Here is an 18,954-nt window from a genome sequence, read left to right as displayed (position 1 = left end):
TTGAGGCCATGGATGGGCTGGGATTGTGCTGATTTTATTGTTTTTTGTCGTTTTTTTGGGCCTGCTGGTGGGGCCCTTTGCCCAGGGGAGGTGAGTGTTGCATGGGCCTAGTCTTTCTGTGGGGTGTCTTCTTGAATTTAAACATAATTGAGGCCATGGATGGGCTGGGATTGGGCTTATTTTATTGTTTTTTGTCGTTTTGGGGGGGCTGCTGGTGTGGCCTTTTGCCCAGGGGTGGTGGGTGGTGCATGGACTGAGTGTGCCTGTGGTGTGGTCTCACTCTCTTTAATGTAAACATCATGGATGGCGTTGGATTGTGGTGATTTCTGGCTGTTTTTCTGTTTTTTGGGGGTGTACTGTTGATGTGGACTGGCCATGTGGGTGGTGGTGGTGGCCATCTTGAGTGCTGGCTGGTACAGGCAACATGTGCCTGGGGTGTAAGGGGCCATTTTGAGGAGAGGCAGTGTCTGAGGCCTGCACTTATTTTGCCTACTTTTCATCCATTATGCCCAGGGGTAGTGAGTGTTGCATACTTGCATGTCCGTAGTCTTTCTGTGGGGTGTCTTCAATGTAAACATCAAGGATGGCATGGGATTGTGCTCATTTTTCTGTGTTTTGTCGAATTTTTGGGGTGTATAACTGAACTGATGTTCCTCTGTCTTCCATTGCTTTTAGGTGCACAAGAAGACTCAAGAGAACCACCAGTGCCAGGAAGAAGTCCTGCAGCGGTGTGTGCAGCATAACGTCACGCGACGTCACGTCTGGACACAGAACCCTCTGCAACTCGTGCAACTGCTGCCTGCTGACCTGCTCTGAAGAGGATGGCCCCAAAAAAAGTAACCCGTAGCTCCTCTAGCAAGAAAGGTGCCAGTAAGGAGCAGAAGAAGCAAGTTACCAAGGAGACTGGTGTGCCGCCCGCCCCTTTTTTTGGGAGTAAAAAAAAAAGTATGCCTGCAGCAGCAGCAGCGGGATCTGCTGGGGACCAAGCTGGCAGCACCCCCCCCGCTCCATTGGGCTCAGTGCCACCACCACCACCACGCCAACTTAAGTCCAAGCCCTTGAGTGCTGCAGAGGCAGCCAGTATAGTTCTTCAATCACCATCGACCAGTGATGTTGGCTCATCGCAAGAAAGCAGCAGCAATGTCCCTCAATCAACACAGGTTGTTGTAGCTCATCTGACGAGTGTTGAACAACCACAGCCGCAACAACAATCACATGTGCAAGTACAAGCCCAAGTACATGTGGAAGGAGAGGCAGCGCAAGGAGATGCGCAAGCAGAGGTGCATGGAGGGTCACAAGTGCCCACAATAGTTGTTCCTCCCGAAGTAGGGGCACATCAGGAAATCGACAATCAAGGCGAGGTATCATTTGAGGAAGCCACTCCTCCTGCTGATCCTTCATTGTCTTCCACAACCCTAGCAAGGAAGAGATCAAGGGTGGTGTCTACATCCTCTTCAAGCACACCTCCTTCTGATGATACGGATCAAACTTGGGAACCAGCACCACAGCCGTCTGAGAGTGAGGCACACCATGATCCAACAAAGGTACTTAAGCGTAAAAGGAAGCTCGTCCAAAGTCTCAGACTTATGGAGTGTGATGAGGCTCAACAAGAAGTGGCGGATACTGCTGCTGATGAAGACTCTGCCAACGACGACCCAGTCATCATAAAGGTCACTGCAGCCCCAGCGGGCATGCAGCAAACAGACATTTTGACCCTAGCCCGAAGAGCTGCTGCGCGTGATGATGATGATGATGATGATGTTGTCGATGAGGAGGCAGTGGAAACACCACAATCATTGGAGTTAAGTAGTACACCAACTCGTCCCGCTTCCATATTTCTTTCTGGCAAGAAGAGACCTGCGTCAACCTCGACCTTAATTAGTGGCGGTGAAAGTGGAAAACGTACAAAAGTTGGGCAATCCAGATCCTCCACTTCATCTGGCATTAGCTTCATGACCACCACCACCAGTATCGCCGCCTCCTCCAGGTCCCACAGACACTTCAAGTCCCCAGTTTGGGACTTCTTTACTGTTTGTCCCAAAAATCCAAAGTTTGCCATTTGTACCCTTTGTAAGCTTGCAGTTAGTCGTGGTAAGTCAGGTACCAACTATGGTACCGGCGGCCAGAGTGGTCATCTTGAGAGAAAGCACGCTGTCAAATGGTTTGCGCACCTAGCTGCGATCAAGAAAGGCCAAAATCAAGGAAACGTTGATGTTTCATCTGATGTTGACGAGCAGGAAGAAGACGTGTCAAACACTTCCCTTACACCCAGTACCCCTGTCAGCAGCACACCCAATGTGAGGCACACTAAGAGTGTTGGAGCGAGTGAGACACCAACGCACAAAAGTTCACCAGCGAGCAAAATTGGGTCAACGAAGTCATTATCAGCCCGTAAATGCTTGGTCCAGGCCAACATTAGAACAATGCTTACTTCAGACGTGCCATATGAACGCAACCACCCACTGACGCGTCTGTATAACACTAAGCTGGCTAAAATGCTAGCTGTGGACCTTCTACCTTTTTCTTTTGTAGAAGCGGTAGGTTTTCTTGAATTAGTTGCAACGCTCTGCCCTAAATGGAAGGTTCCGAGCCGGTTCTATTTTGCCAGAGTTGCGGTTCCAGCACTACATGAAGATGTGCTGCAGGCGATTGGGGCAGCTTTGCAGAAGAGTGCTGTTCACACAATACATCTGACAACAGACATGTGGACCAGTGGCCCAGGCGATGATTACATGTGCATCACTGCACACTGGGTCTCTTTTTCAGGTGTTATAGCAAAGCTAAACGCAGGTGTTGACCCGGACCAAGTTTTCAAAGCTGCTCGGAAACATGCAACACTAGCCATGTTTGGCTTGGAGAAAAGTCACACAGCAGAAAACCTTTTGGAAGAGTTTGACAAAAAGGTCTTGACAATGCTATCCCCCCTAAAACGCAAGATTGGTTATGTTTCCACGGATAATGGTGCCAATGTAGTTAAGGCCATGTTCCTTGGTGACCATGTTAGAGTGCCGTGTTTGGCGCACTGTATCAACCTGGTAGTTCAAAAATTCTTGAGTGATAAAGAGAGTCCAGCGTTCGAGGTAATGGCCACCTGCCGCAAAATGTGCAACCATTTCAGCCATTCTTTTAAGGCCCGGAAGCATCTGCGGAGACTGCTACTTCAACGTGGAATGCCAGTGAAAGCACTCATCCAGGAGGTGGCAACACGTTGGAACTCAACCTTCTACATGCTTGAGCGTCTGCATGAGCAGTATACGGTACTCGATCACTATTTCTTGACAGAGGCTACATCTCAGAAGGAGGACCTGCGGATGAGTAAGGCGCAATGGGACATAGTTAAAAGCCTGACAGACATGCTTCGTCCTTTTGAGTTCTTCACGCGTGCAGTCAGCCAGGAGGACTGTAATTTGGGAAAAGCTATCCCATTGTTGTGCATACTGGAGCACCAACTGATGGCGGTTTCTTCTGAGTTTGCAAAAGATGAAAAAAAAAAAAACCATTTCATTTTGTCTGAGAAATTATTACATCGCCTACGTGGTGATGAACGTCTTCAAAACATCAACTCAGATCAGCATTACATTTGTGCTACTATTCTGGATCCACGCTACAAAAAGGCGCTGGCAGACAACGCATTCTTTCCTTTCGCTGATGCAGATGTTCAAAAGTACAAACATTGGTTAGCCTGGTCAGCCAAGAGGTTTGAAAAAGAACGGCAGGTTATTGAAGGAGAAGCCAGTACATCAGCATCAGCATCAGCAGGCCATCCGCAGTCACAAGAATCCACTTCTGCACCTGTGGCTGGGGCACAAGTGACCTCTCAGCCGTTAAAGACACCGGCAACTGGATCATCTGCACCACACACAATGACAACACTAACAGTGGCTGGGGAGGAGGATTGGCTAAGTTTGATGGGGTATGGTTCTCGAAAAAATGTCACAGGCACAGCAAAAAGTAAGCAAAGTGGAGGAACAGTTGATGACCTTGAGTCGATGGTGCAGGACTATCTGAATGACTCAACAGAGGTCTTCCTTAATGATGAGCCATTGCAGTATTGGCATGGCAAAAAACAATTGTGGCCACAGCTCTTCAACCTGGCTATAAACTATTTGTCTTGCCCACTCGCAAGTGTGTCTTCTGAACGTGTTTTCAGTGCTGCTGGTGGCATTGTAACTCCCAAACGGAGCCGCCTCTCGCCCAAAAATGTGGAGCGGCTGACAATGATCAAGATGAATCAGCACCTCATACCACCAGATTACAAAGTACGAGAAAGCACGCCGCATGAAGACGAGGAGGACAGCAACGTAGATGAGGGGATTTTTTCTCTGTTCGGTGCCACTGACCTCATCCAGCCTGAATTCGCAGAGTATGATGACGAAATCTTGTTCTTATTCCCTGACACCGAGCCCTGAAAATGAGACAATCAATCAAGAACTTTCTTTTTCGTCCTTATTCACTTTTATTCCTGTGTGCTTTGTGTCTCTCTTTCTTTGTTTTGCACAGTTAATTTAATTCAAACTTTAATCACCTAATCCCAAAAACAAGACCATCATCAGAACTGTCTTCACTTGTTTGCTTATTGATTTGAAGGTGCCGCAGTCTACATTCCTCAGGTTCACAAGTTCTGAAGAACATGCTCCTCTATCCTCCTCCTCCAGACTGCGATTTCCCTCCAAGCAGAGTGCTGGATTACGCACAATGAAGAAAGACTCAGCACTTGTGGGGGTGTTGTACTTCTTTGCGGGTGAGTTGACGGTTTTGGGCCCATTGCTGTGAAGCTCTAATAATGGACAAAAGTGTTTTGGACCAAATATGAGGTGGAAATTTCTTGCCGTTTTTGCTGACTTGCTTGCCTTTGAGGTGCTCTTTGGCGGGGTTCCGGGGGTTTGTGTGTAATTTTTGGTGTCTGTCGAAGCACTGCTGCGACAGTCTAATCTTGATTGCATTTGCTTTTCAGGAAATCCGTAGTGGAAAACAGGAGTTATGATGATTGATGATGATGATCTAGCTGAACAGCGCCGCATTTGGAACGAAGGCCGAGAGATATTGTAAGTATGAGATTTAGCTTTTTCGCTGTTTGGGGGTGTTGTCGGATGTTTTTTTGCGAGTGGGTTGGCGCCGGCGGGTCTTGCCTGGGGCATTCCTGGGAAGGTCTAATACCGGATAGAAGTGTTTTGGACAAAATCCATAAGGAACAGCCTTTTTTTTGCCATTTCTTCAGACATCTTGCTCAATGTAGCGTTTTGGGGGGCTTCCTGCTGTTCGTGGGTGGGTTGCGGCCGGGGTCTCTGTCGAAGCACTGCTGCGACAGTCTAATCTTGATTGCATTTGCTTTTCAGGAAATCCGTGGTGGAAAACAGGAGTTATGATGATTGATGATGATGACGACCTAGCTGCACAGCGCCGCGTTTGGACCGAAGGCCGAGAGACATTGTAAGTATGAGATTTAGCTTTTTCGCTGTTTGGGGGTGTTGTGTCGGGTGTTTTTTTGCGGGTGGGTTGGCGGGTCTTGCCTGGGGCATTCCTGGGAAGGTCTAATACCGGATACAAGTGTTTTGGACAAAATCCATAAGGAACAGCCTTTTTTTTGCCATTTCTTCAGACATCTTGCTCAATGTAGCGTTTTGGGGGGCTTCCTGCTGTTCGTGGGTGGGTTGCGGCCGGGGTCTCTGTCGAAGCACTGCTGCGACAGTCTAATCTTGATTGCATTTGCTTTTCAGGAAATCCGTGGTGGAAAACAGGAGTTATGATGATTGATGATGACCTAGCTGCACAGCGCGTTACTTTGGACCGAAGGCCGAGAGATATTGTAAGTATGAGATTTAGCTTTTTCGCTGTTTGGGGGTGTTGTCGCGTGTTTTTTTGCGGGTGGGTTGGCGGGTCTTGGCTGGGGCATTCCTGGGAAGGTCTAATGCCGGATAGAAGTGTTTTGGACAAAATCCTTAAGGAAAAGCCTTTTTTTTGCCATTTCTTCAGACATCTTGCTCAATGTAGCGTTTTGGGGGGCTTCCTGCTGTTCGTGGGTGGGTTGCGGCCGGGGTCTCTGTCGAAGCACTGCTGCGACAGTCTAATCTTGATTGCATTTGCTTTTCAGGAAATCCGTGGTGGAAAACAGGAGTTATGATGATTGATGATTGATGACGACCTAGCTGCACAGCGCCGCGTTTGGACCGAAGGCCGAGAGACATTGTAAGTATGAGATTTAGCTTTTTCGCTGTTTGGTGGTGTTGTGTCGGGTGTTTTTTTGCGGGTGGGTTGGCGGGTCTTGCCTGGGGCATTCCTGGGAAGGTCTAATACCGGCTAGAAGTTTGTTGGACAAAATCCATAAGGAAACACCAGTTTTGGCACTTTTTGTAAGTTAGGGTTCGTTAGGGTTAGCCCTAGCAGCAGGATTGCATGTGTTTAGGGGGGTTCTATTGCAACGCGGTTCTGTTGTTGTAGAGCACTGTTGGAGCGATGCTGGCTATGGATACTTTTGCTTGCAGGCAAGTGGTTTGAATACAATCCACGGTCTGTATTTGGGCCTACTGTTACTTTCAAAGTACGTTTTGTAACCATTTTTCTGCTAGGCATCGTTTTTGGAGATATGATTGGGTTCTTCTACATTTTTGCGACTGGCTTTAGTAAGGGTCTTGGTGGGAGCATTGCTGGGAAGGTCAAATTTTGTTCTAAAACACAGTAGTACACCCACCTTGAGGGGAAAGATCCGCTATAATATTTTGGCCATACTTATTGATCCTTAAAAAGGTGACTCAGACAGAGCACGCAATTTCAAAAATATTGTACTGTCTATTAGGGAAATCAAAGTGTCACTTTTTGAACCACACAGCGTACATACCTTTTATTTATTTATCAGTGGTATTGTAATAGCACTTCCTGTTTTCCGTTCAATAATTACAGGCCGGGTTTCAGTCAACATCCGCCAGGCAGGCAGTGGACAGGGTGTCTCTTCTGTCAGTGGTCACCACCACATTGATGGACGAAGCGTCAGCTGGAATGGAGGAGTGCCGCCAATAAGAGGAATTGTTTGCTGCATGCAACTTACTTACCAATTTCAACAGGACAACTCCAACAACATACGCAATACAGATACAGTATCCATTGTTGTCTTTTATTCTATGAGTGTGACTGCATGTGCTTACCTTTAGTTTGTAACCAAAGATTGTCTGTAAACTCTGTATCTTCAATTATTGTTTGTCCATGCTCTGCTTTTTTTTTCTTCTCTCAACAAAACCTACCCAAAAAGAAACCCCCATTCCCATCCATTTTACAAACCCTAACCCTCTTCCCCCGGGCTGTGTTGTTTTGCTTGATGTCTGACTAAAATGACATCAATAATTCCACACACTTGCTGGGGAGGATAAGGTGATAGCAGCAACAGGCTGGTGAAGGAATACGAGGATATCTTCTAGACTTACTCAGCTTCAGTACTATATCTTCTAGTAGTAGTAGCCAATGTCAAATAAATTCAACGCAAGTACTAGTTATACTTGCAAGCAAATACTTTACCATTTGTTAGGCTACATTATGGCACTGTTCTAGTGTACTGTCACCTGCTATTTTCTCGATCGTACCGTAACCATTGTAATGCTACAGTAAGGAGGACAAACAAGGTTTCGTTTTCTTTTTTTCCATAGGCATGCAACTGCCACTGTGTCACACCACTAGTACCACCGCAATGAGGAAATGTCACCCGCCCAGGATTGACAACGTTAATCCCCATTTCACCTGGAGCCAGCCCTGGGCCTAGCCCTAATTTCTAACACAAATTACAGGTAAGATAAGCGTTTGGTGGGAGGTAGTATAATGGAGTATTATTTCGGAGTAGACAAGAGATTGACGGTTGTACTACTAAAGTCCTACGACTGTTCAGGAAAACAAAGTTACTGTTACACCCCCGCCCCCCACCCACCAGACTGAAAAGCAGTAAAAAACAGGTATGGTCAGATAAAGTTGAAAAATATATTTATTTAGCCCTAACAAAATAATCTCCCTCACCCACCCTAACCCCAACGATTGTCTCTGAAACGTCCCAAAATGATCCCAACTCCCAAATCCCACCCCCCAAAAGTCTATAAAAAAAGGGCAAGGGACACTCCACTACTGGAGGGTGCTGGTGCTGGTGCATGATGCGGCATGGGCATCATACTCCTTGCGGAGGGTGGCAAGCTCGGAGCGGAGGCCCTTAACCAAGTTCTTATACCTCAGGACCTCCTGCTCCAGGTTGGACATGCGGACTCGTAGGCGGCGTTGGCGTTCCTTGCAGCTCCTGTGGGGGGCAGCTGGTATTTCGGTTGCTTGGCGGTGGCGGTCGGCTTTCTTAGCCCGGCTCGGTCCCGCTGGCTTAGTCACGGAGGAGGATGCAGTGGTCACAGTCGAAGATGTTGCCCCGCTCGACTGCGTGTCCTCCTCCTCCTCCAGGGCCACCAGCCGCCGATACTCGGCGACTGTGGCCTCCAGCCTCCGTTGCCGGGCCAATCTAGCCTGCTCCCTCCTTGTTGTTGATTTGGAAGGAGCAACTATATGAAGAAAGAAAGACATAGTCTGTAACCAATGCTCCTTATTAATAACACAAAGTGATTGAGCCGAAAGTTGGGTCACAGAGTACAAGTAGCAAATTGAAAGCACAGTACATAACTATTGAGGACAGTATCTATGTAACCTCCCACTTCTGCATCCTTGCTCTAACAGTAGTGGTAGTTTAATGAACTAATTCTACGACCACTATGGACTTCCATTACAGTCGACTATGACAGTACACCAGTCTTATTCTTCTTCTTCTCTCTTGTTTAGGGAAATGGGTACGTTATCTTATGCAAGCCGGCAGAATGACATGGACACAGCACAGTGAAGTTGCACCCGAGAAAAAAAGTTGCACACCATGATGATGGAGACAGACTTGCGTTACTGTACCGGTCCAGTACATGCAGGTGGTGAAGCTATTACTTTTCTATTACGGGTGGCACTGAGAATACTCTGTTACAAGGGCTACTGCTTAATTAATTTACCTTTCAGCCTACAGTGCAAATGAGTACTAGAAAAGGAAACTGAAGAAGCTAACTAATTTGATTATCTATCACTTCACATGGGACGTATTTAATGACAGATGAGATGACTTTAGGTGCTTTGCTTAATATTGAGTGAACAGTGATACACCCACACATGAATGACGTACTACAAGTAAACTAAAGTTATTAAGAGAGGTACGGAGTGTCCACCGTAATAACCAGATATATGCTGTGAATGCAAACGCAATACAAAGTACTGCTACTATTCATGGTAGTATTGGACACATTTACAATTTCTTTTCCTTGCCTTCCCTGCACTGGGACGGACGTGCGGGTGCGGTGGTACATGCTCTTCAAGGTAACACTTACTTCACCTGGCGACCATCTACTCTCTCTAGATACACATGTGCTATGTAAGAGTCAGAGAATACCATGCTCCAGGCATCCATTCAGTCAAAGTATACGCACACATACAGTTTCTGTTTCACCCACCCAGGCTGCTGTCCTTCCACCCATCCTTGCTTCATCATTGACCCAGCCATGCACCATACCATATTCTTTCCTTCCCAGCCACCTCTGGGTCCAAGCAAACACATATCGTTCTTCTTTGCCAGCCATCATACAAGTTCGCGTCCCACTTACTTACACCCTTCTTTCGCTTTTCGTTCATCCCATCCATCACGTTCGTCTAAGAACTTATTGGGATTCTTCTCACCAAAAACTTCACAGCTAAGTCGAAGTACATTTCGAGGAGGCTACTACCTGGTTGATTTGTAATTGTAATACACCCGTGCAGAAAGCACACTATGCAGTCTTCAATCTCAATAAGTAAGGAATATATAGCTTACCTGTTTCCGCCACCACCGTTTGATCCCCCACAGGAACGGCCACCAGCTCTTCTAACGCCGCCTCCTCCCCAGAGGCCTCCGAGTCCAAGTCCAACACAGCCACCTCCGCGCTGGCCCCGTCACCAGATGTTACACCTACAAAGTACATTTAAGAATGTTAGAATACACCACTCACTACTATATAATATTTGGTCTAGGAGAAATGTTAAAAAAACAGAATACAATGTAATAATTTGTGACTGTCTACTCCATAGTAAAAATGTCCCATTTTCCAGGGAAGGCTGTTGTCTTGCTGCACTTTTATGCACAACTGATGAATGCTTGCTTTTGATTTTTAACACGCACCACTTTTTCTCCTAACAGACAGAAGCTTGACTCCTGAGTCCTAAGAACACGACCAGGATCAAGTTCAAACTAGGTGAGAGTTCGGCTCGACCACAAGAAATGTGTCCAATTAATCGTCAGCACTAACCACTTTTCTGTTTACAGTTAAATAGTTTTATGACAAAGTAGATTTTAATAAATGTGTTTACTTTTAATAAAGCTTTTAAACTTAAATAGACTCTGTGGTTTTTGTTCCTCCAGACTAGAGTGGATGAGCTAAAGGTTTTGGAATTTTTGCAAGCATGAGTGCCTCTGACACTTCTTGACTGTGCTGTGACTCCGTACTACTCTCTTGTCCTGCGTACGATAATCTAGAGATCATTGGGGATCTATAATCGGTGACTTCGGGAGCTGAATGACTCTGCCACACTATCTAGTCAGTAAGGAGACAGTGCATAGAGGTATTGCTGAATATAATGGGAGTCCAATGGAATTGCCAAATGTCCAATCTTAGTTAGCTACACAGACAGACTAATAAGAATAGTCTAGTAATACCACAGGGAGTCATATTCGAGGCAGGATAAGAATTTATATCCAGTCTACAAGAAGATCAAAGACGATTTAGAAAAAATCGAATGAGGAACGCTAGGAAAAAATAGGTACTGTTTATTAAAATGTAAACTTACTGGGGCCAGCAAAGGAGCCCTCGCCTGCCCGATCCTGGCCTGCATCCTCAGCACCCTCCTCCTGTGTCCTCTTGCCCTTGGGGGGAGCTGATGTACAACATGAAAGAAAGAAAAACCAGAAAACATGGATGAGATTTTTCAACCAAATCAAACATTTGAAAAGAACAATAACAACATATTTTGGAAAAATAGCAAATAGATAGACAACTATTCCACGGGATCTATCTCATGTGGTATACTACGTTATTCGTATTGCCTGATTTGCGGAACGTTGACTTAGAAAGTTCCTATGTAACTCAAAAAACAGACTACTAAAGAGGTTTGCCTAGGCCTGGCACTGCAGGCAGCAGTGCGCAACACGTGACAGACAAAGTCCATCCTGCTTGCAGATCAGTGAATACTCAAACTATCAATCCACCCGCCACCACCGCCACTATTTCTTCTGATAGCCATGTGACTGTCTAAAGGAAGGACTGGACTTCAGTCTGTTGGGGCTGATTTATAAGTCCCTTGCGGAAGTTGCGGCTGATTTTCCTCCATTGTTGCGTGCCTTTTCTGACGCAGCGGCAGAACAAAAGACTCGCCATGGTGTTGGTGCGGCGTATATATTAAAAAAAAAAAACACATATGGGCATATGGGCGATGCATCACGTTGTAAAGCCCTGCGCCATCAGGGGGCGTTCCGGCGCAAGGGAGGGCGTACCTGCGCAGGAACGAATCCTAAAAGTGGCTGAGGGAAATCTACAAGATGTCAATCAGTCACTTTTAGGACAATGATGCATGACTCAAACCCTGCGCGCTTGAAGCCGACGTACGGCTTGATGCAGCATTGGGGAGATAGGGTACCCCAGAGCATTGCTGGAGCTGCGCCATCGTTGGCACGCAACTCCAGCAATGCGCTGCCTTTACGGCACAGATGCGTAAGGCTTCTGTGACGTTTTGGGCCAATGGGTGGTGGTGGCATGGCACACAATTACTGCCGCATCCCTGCTACTTTGCAGGGATGCGCCGGTAATTGAAAATATGACCCTTACTGTCTAGCATTACGCAGTTCTTTTCTTTACAGTACACTCATACATAATTTCTCAGGCCAATGAAATGCTTCTGAACACAACATACAAAACAAAGAAGCATAGTAGCAAGCAAGGCTACTGAGAAGGAGAGCAGTGCACCTGAAAATGAAATGCATAGAAGATTTTGAAATATAATTTACCTCAATGTAATCGGCAGCATTATTGCTCTTGGTAAAGAACAAAGATTTGCAAATAACAGAGCAGGATAAAACAGAGTAGTAAATGTACTACTACTACTACTCACCAAGCCCGGGGACCTCTACGCCGAGCGCGTCCAGCAAGTCCCGCTCCCGGTCCATGACATCGGTCCAGCGGTGGGTGGCCTGGTTATATGTGCGCCGGACCCCAGAGATCTTGTACATGGCCCGGCACACCTTCTCCCACCGCTGGCGGCGCTCCCGGATGCCATAGCCGGTCGCGATCTTGCCGCCTCCCAGGATCGTCTTGGGGAGGCGGCGCTGGACGTGGAAGATCAGTGCCGCCACTTCCTCCGCGCTGAAGATCTCCCTCGGGACCACTTGCTCCCCCCTTAAACGCCCGCACGGGAGCCGGGCACGGGGTGCGGGACCCTTCCCCTTCTCAGGGTGCTTCCCGGCTCCCTTTACCATGGTCTGGGCAGAAATAAACTTAAATGATAAAGAAGAAATAGAATAGTGAAGAAGAAAAGAAAAGAGTTTAAAAAAGTAGTTTAAAAGTAACTAAAAGCTGCAGAAAACACAAAAATATAGAGCTAGAAAAATAGAGGGTTAGATAATAAGTAAAATTAGATCAAAAAAACTTCAAACAAGCAAAGGATGGCAGAGATTGAGAGAGGATAGAGAAAGCATGCCCAGAACCATAGCAATGAATGAGAAACAAGATGGCCGCGCCCGCTCACGACCGCGTGGGTAAGTTCGCGCGAGATTTTCCTTGCGAGTACGCGCGAAATTGTACTAGCGAGCAGCACACTTTGCGAGATTACACATAGCGGGCGGAAACGGAATTACGTCACGCCAACAAGATGGCCGCGCCCGTGTACGACCGATAGGGTAACTTGGCAAACGTATAGCTAGAAGCGCCTCGCGAACACGCGCAAGATCACGCGAACATACACGTCGCAACAAAAACAATTTTGTATTCGCACGTATTCGCGGCTTCCGAAATCGATCTCGCACGGATTCGCGCCCCCAAAAACGCGCGAAATTGCAGAAAAAACGATTTTAGCTAAACTGAAAGCAATGAGCAGGTGCAAAAGTTCAAACTTAACATTAGTAACATTCAAGGTAGTGCTTCCTGATGGGCCCCTCCAGAGTTTGCAACTATTCTATGACCCTGCTATGACCCAAACAGCAGGCTCATAGAATAGCACCATAAAGGTCCTGTGAAAAAAAAATTTCACTGCAACAAAAAGCAAATTACAGATAAGGAAGGAAGCAGGTGCCAGCCAGACTGGAACTTTCAAAATTACTGACACATTAATGAAACACAAATTAATTGATGGCAGTTGAAGAAGGGCAGGTGTGCTTGCTTTTTTCAACCACCATAATCTACAGTGATAAATAAACCTAATAGGTGCCAGTGAGGATGTACTAGAGGGTGGCATGGGTGTCCCAGAGGGTGGCAGTGGTGAAACAGAGGGTGCTGTGAACCTGTGATGATAAACCAGACGTAGAAACAACATAGTCGCGGCCGTTGCAAGCCGAAAAGTAAGTTCGCAATTGCGAACTTGTCCCAAAATCGGCGCGAACACGCGCCAACACAAAAAACGGAAAAATCCGCAAATCCGCTAGAGTTCGCGGATCTTCGCGGATTGCGAATCCGTAAATACGCAAGTTCGCGGATTGCCAATCCGCAAAATCCGCCCATGCTTAGAGCTGATCCCTCGATGTGTGCAAGTGTGAGGTATTTAGAACAGCGTGACAGAAATCAATTATATTTCTATCCAGTTGCAATGTCAGTACAATTTTAAGATTAAAATACAATTTTCAAATTAAAATTCTTTTCGCTCACGGAGCCGATTTTAAATTAAAACATAGAGAGAGCAACTGTGCTCTGAGTCTGGCGCCAAGCGGAGTCGGGAAGAAGCTGCCACCGTCCCCCTTACCGCCTTAAAGCATGTCTTAGCAAGTTGGGAACTCCTTCCCAGTGACTAGAAGTGGGAATTAAAATATCTGAATGAATGACATCTCAGCAAGTTGTAAGAATTATTTAAACTTGGGGCCTCATTACGCTGGTGGTCATACAGCCTCCGACCTTTGATTTCACGTCTGACCGGCTGATTATGTATCAGCCGGTCGCGAGTGAAACCAGCCTCTCATTCTGGCTAATTTTCAATGGGCTCAAGGAACCTGTTGGCCAGTCGGAACCAGCTTGTAATCCCAAGAAGCGGGCCTTTCCACCCTTGGGATTACGATGAATGGTTTCCGCCATGGTTTCTATGCCAGCCAGTCCGACATGGAAACCATGTCGGAAAGCGTGTTTTAGGGGCCCCCCGTAGGGGCCACCTTATGTGCGCGGCCTCCGGTTGGTGCCCGAGGGGCTGCCACGGGTTGCAGGGACTAACAGCACCTTCCATGTCCCTATGGGAGCATGAGACATGCTCCAATAGGTAAATGTAGTAATGCAGCTGAACAGTGTTCGGTCGCATCCTAATTCGGTAGTCTGGACCACCGACCAGAGGTCGGTTGGTCCCAGGACTGAAACCTGATAAGTCCGCCCGACATCGTAGTTAGGACATAAAAGTAGAATCAATTCAAGATGTTGTGGTATATCCTAAAACTATGGGAAAACTGGTCTTGAAAGCCTACAAAATTAATTGTGTAGCTACTTAGAAAGAAATCCAATAAAAATAATAGTCCGCTGTGGTCAATACAAAGACAATTACTAAATCTGAGGCAGGGTGAGAGGATAAAAGGAAGAAAATACATGATCAGCTACACCCTCTTCCCAATAACATACAGAGGCATATTTTCTCATATTTCATGCAACGTAGCAGGTTTTGTGCAGAAAGGGACACCTTCCTGTATAAAAATAGTCCTTAATGGTGTTTTCCTCTTTCTACATGTGTTGCAAAATGCAGCATACATGGAAAGAGGAAATGATGAAGTAAAATAAAGACATTTCTCCTCTTTACACCTCACTGGGGAAGGCTTATCATTTTAACATATTCTCAGGGTTACAAGTCTTTGTAAATCTGGGAATGCACCAAACTCCATGCGTTGGACACCATATCTCTACCTAGTGAACGCCTCCTAGATGGAAGCTAGCACAATGCAGCACAGTGCGCTGGCTTGGGTTACTTTGTATTTACTAAACAACACAGACATGCAAAGGGTGTTGTGTAACTTAGTAAATCTCAGATGAGGACTTGTATTGCCTTACGATGATTTGTGACGAGGAAGGACAATGCAAGTCCTTACTAAATCTGGGCCACCGTATCTGCCATTTATATTCTCAAATGTAGTACCTGTACTTTTCTCATGAGATGGAGAAACCTACTCAAAGCAGATGGGTATTTATGAGCTTGTTAGATAGACCTCTCAAATTATGGTATTCCGGTATGTGGCTGTTATATTGGGCTTGGTTAAACTTCCAGTTTGACATGATATCTTTGTTTTAGGAAAAAAGACAGCAGTACACAATAGATAATATAATATTGACCTTTTATGGTTTTGTAATACTAACGTCCATATCAGATTTTTGAGAATATATACAGCAATACATTTTTTATTTGCCAAAACATATGCTCATCGTGCTTTAGAACTTATGATATAGGCTTTAAAATGTAGATCTTAGTACAAATATTTATGAAGAGGGTCAAAGTCTGACATCTGAATCCTAATAGCTGCAACGTTGCATGTCTAATAATTAAAGTAATTTCATATATCAAATGATTAACTTTTTAAAATGCATTGCCTGTGGTGATGAAGAGATCAGTCCAAGTGGCTAGCTTGGTAAATTGAGGGAAGCGTCACTTAACCAGCAAACACTTACCTTTAGCATTTGGCGGATAAAGTTTTGTGGTGATCTCAGTATTGCCAAAGTCATAGACAATAGGAATTGATGGGCCATTGTCTTTTGGGCAGCTTCCACCGTTGTATTCTAATGGATATTTCTAAACGAATAAGCGCAAATGTCTTTAAATAACTTCGAGAGTTTGCAGAAAAATATAAGTAGTTGTCTAGAGTTAATTCAAATAGCGTGTTAAATGACGCCTATTACCTTGTAAAGGGTCATGAGATTGCCACCTTCTGATGCCAAGAATCCAGTCTCCGTGTGGTATCGCAGTATCGATGCATTCCTCCAGTCACGCATAGGAGTCTCGTTTGGTACGTGCCAGATTGCCAAATTCTTGGCATGGATATCAAAATATCCAGGGTTCTAGTTAAAAAAGAAAACATGACCTGCTCAATACATTAAGAATGAAGCTTGTCAAATGTTCTATACTTGTCAGTGAACACTGATAGAAATGATTCATGACCAGAAAACAAAAAAAAACGTATTACTTCCATTTTTTGAGCAGGTGAACATGGAGACATAGTGGTAATGAAGTTGTCCAGTCAACTTAATCCATTAAAGATCATTAATCACTGCTTCAATCGTTTGTCCTCTGCTGTGTTGGTCCCTTATGACAGGTATTTGATTTGAATCTCAAATAAAGCCTCCCACTTACATACAGAGACCTTCTCTCACATGTATCAAAGTTCATACCATAACTCCCCTTCAAACACATTGTGGTACTGTTCATTCAAGGTTACCTCAAAATGCTATGATGACTTACAATTCCATTAGCAATTGGAGGGTCTCTAGAGGACAGGGCTTGAAATAATTGGTGCTGAGATGATACAGACAACATTGTGGAATGATGCTTCGTTTTTTTGTGTAACATTGTTTATCACGCATAATTCTTCACCACATATTGTGACTAAGATGAAGGAATTATGAGGAACTCTGAAAGTATTGCTTAATGTCACAGTTCTTGCTGATTTTATCAATTTTATGTCATTTCTACCCACAGTAATTACTCATTTGGTTTGAAGGGTAGTGTGAAATAGTTTAGACTACTATATAAGTGACTTCTGATGTTGGATTCACCTGTAGTAATTCTTGTATACTTTCAAAAAAGGATAGAGTTCAGCAACCTGAAGTATTTGTGGAAAGGTATCTTTATCAAAAAAGAGAATACCCAGCTTGGGAGTGGAACACCAGTCCTTGCAATTCTAATTAAATTCCAATTAAACTGTGACAGGATGCACCAGAACATATACTGTTGCTGAACAATAACAATTATTTCAGGATGTGGATGAGTTGTACATCACTGTTTGTTTCAGAGGAGTTGGGGAAGGTCAAATGCTTGTTTAGAAAAGTGAAGTAAGTATGGGAGCTATTTTAAAGTATAAAAAGTAAGAAATATACCTGAAAGTAACCTATTTGCAGATGATATTGAATCTTCCAAGCATCAATGTGGTTACCACTGCTAGCCATGGTCTTCAAACTTGATGGCTCAGCCATCATATGTGTTGATTTAGGAAGCTGAATGCAAACATGTGGGTATATAATCATCCCTTGCTGAATACAATTGCAAATTCTGCAATAATGGGGATAGTGTAATGGTTCTGCATCTATAATCTCTACCCAGCCTATTATTAGATTGAGTGGCAACCATCATCTGGTCATTTCTTGGTGTTTGGGACAACATATAGGGCCTGGCATTTCCCTTTGCCATATACACTGCCACTCTGTTCCTTGACATCCACTTTTGTTCCCCTTTTATTATTCCTTCATTAGTGGTTAAAATATCCATGTTGCAACATTATTATATATCCTCAGTGAACTTTGTAGCTTTTGTTTTAAGTGCTGGTCTTTCTTACTGAATGATGATCCGTTCCATAGATCATTTTTTGCATCAAAGGAATACATTGTCCGAAACACTCAAATGAATCGTAGTTTGGCCCAAGATGATCTATTTGAATTTAATTTTACTCTCATGAACCACTGGCTTTCCCCCAACTCAATGCAAACGAAGTACACAAATAATGTACCTTGTAGTCATCACTGGTTGCTCCTTCAGGGGCCCCAAAGGTGGCATAGTTCACCCAGCTGCGATCACCGTCTGGGTTTTTAGGGTTGTTGCCCTGCTGGCTACTCCAGCGATCCCCCACGGTACATTTTCCAGCCATGTTGTTTTCATGCACGCTGCCCACCAAGGTCCAGCCACCTCCATTAGTGGTCATGTCGCAGAAGGTCTGGTACTCCACTCCATTTTCAGTGATGAGAGAGTATATTCCATCTATTCATAAACAAAGCCCAACGTCTATTAGCCGACTGAGAAGATGAGCCATAGCATCAGCAGTCAGAAATCATAGCAAAGCTATTGATATAGTTAAAGTAATATAAAGCAGGCTACACAATCAAGTGCTTACACTTTTGAATTAGAAGACAGTCTTAAATATTTTACACATTCTATGAAGTCTTACCATGTGACGCTTATGACGCACCATCAATTATAGTTTTCTCATAGATCCTTTCCTATTTCTTCTGCAACTGTTAATAAATCTTTAAACTGCTACATTTATCGGCTAATGCTACATCTACTAATTCCACTGCCTTTATTTCTATAGCACTCGCTACCAGGATTAATGTCTCTACTCGCTATCCTACCTACTACTTGTGGTGTACTTAGAGTAAGGATTTGAGTTTTGGGCACTGCCAGAGATCAACAGAACCTGACATCCAACAAAGGCTAGTACCAAGATTTGGCATCTTTCCCCTTTGAACTTAATTTTGGTGGTGCTATATCCACTGAGTTGTCTCTTCACCATGGACCAGATTCTGTTATAGTTACCGATTAGCGAAAATTAAAGCAGCAACAAACCACACAATAACGTAAGGAAGCAGGCCCTGTAAGGCTACAAGTAAAATTCTATCCAACAGTTATACTGTATTAGAAAACCTCACTTGTTTGCTCCCTTTCAGGACATCGCATTATAGTCCAACATGGAAAGTACATTTAAAGAAGACTGGGTTTAGAATGGAGCAG

General features: G+C 44.8%; 1 protein-coding gene across 3 annotated transcripts in view; it reads right to left on the bottom strand.

Annotated features, from left to right (window-relative positions):
- Nucleotides 1–18,954, bottom strand: part of LOC144799627 (intelectin-1-like) — a 110,971-nt gene that overhangs the window by 19,966 nt on the left and 72,051 nt on the right. For all 3 annotated transcript variants that reach the window (XM_078671046.1, XM_078671045.1, XM_078671047.1), the window contains exons 4-6: nt 17,957–18,204; nt 16,137–16,295; nt 15,909–16,029 (exon numbers count right to left, since the gene is read on the bottom strand). In XM_078671046.1, coding sequence (XP_078527172.1) covers nt 15,909–16,029; nt 16,137–16,295; nt 17,957–18,204 — 528 coding nt within the window. The remainder of the gene's footprint in view (nt 1–15,908; nt 16,030–16,136; nt 16,296–17,956; nt 18,205–18,954) is intronic.

This window comes from Lissotriton helveticus, chromosome 12 (assembly GCF_964261635.1).
Source record: "Lissotriton helveticus chromosome 12, aLisHel1.1, whole genome shotgun sequence".
Classification (NCBI taxonomy): Eukaryota; Metazoa; Chordata; class Amphibia; order Caudata; family Salamandridae; genus Lissotriton; species Lissotriton helveticus.
This window is presented reverse-complemented; position numbering and strand designations above follow the sequence as displayed.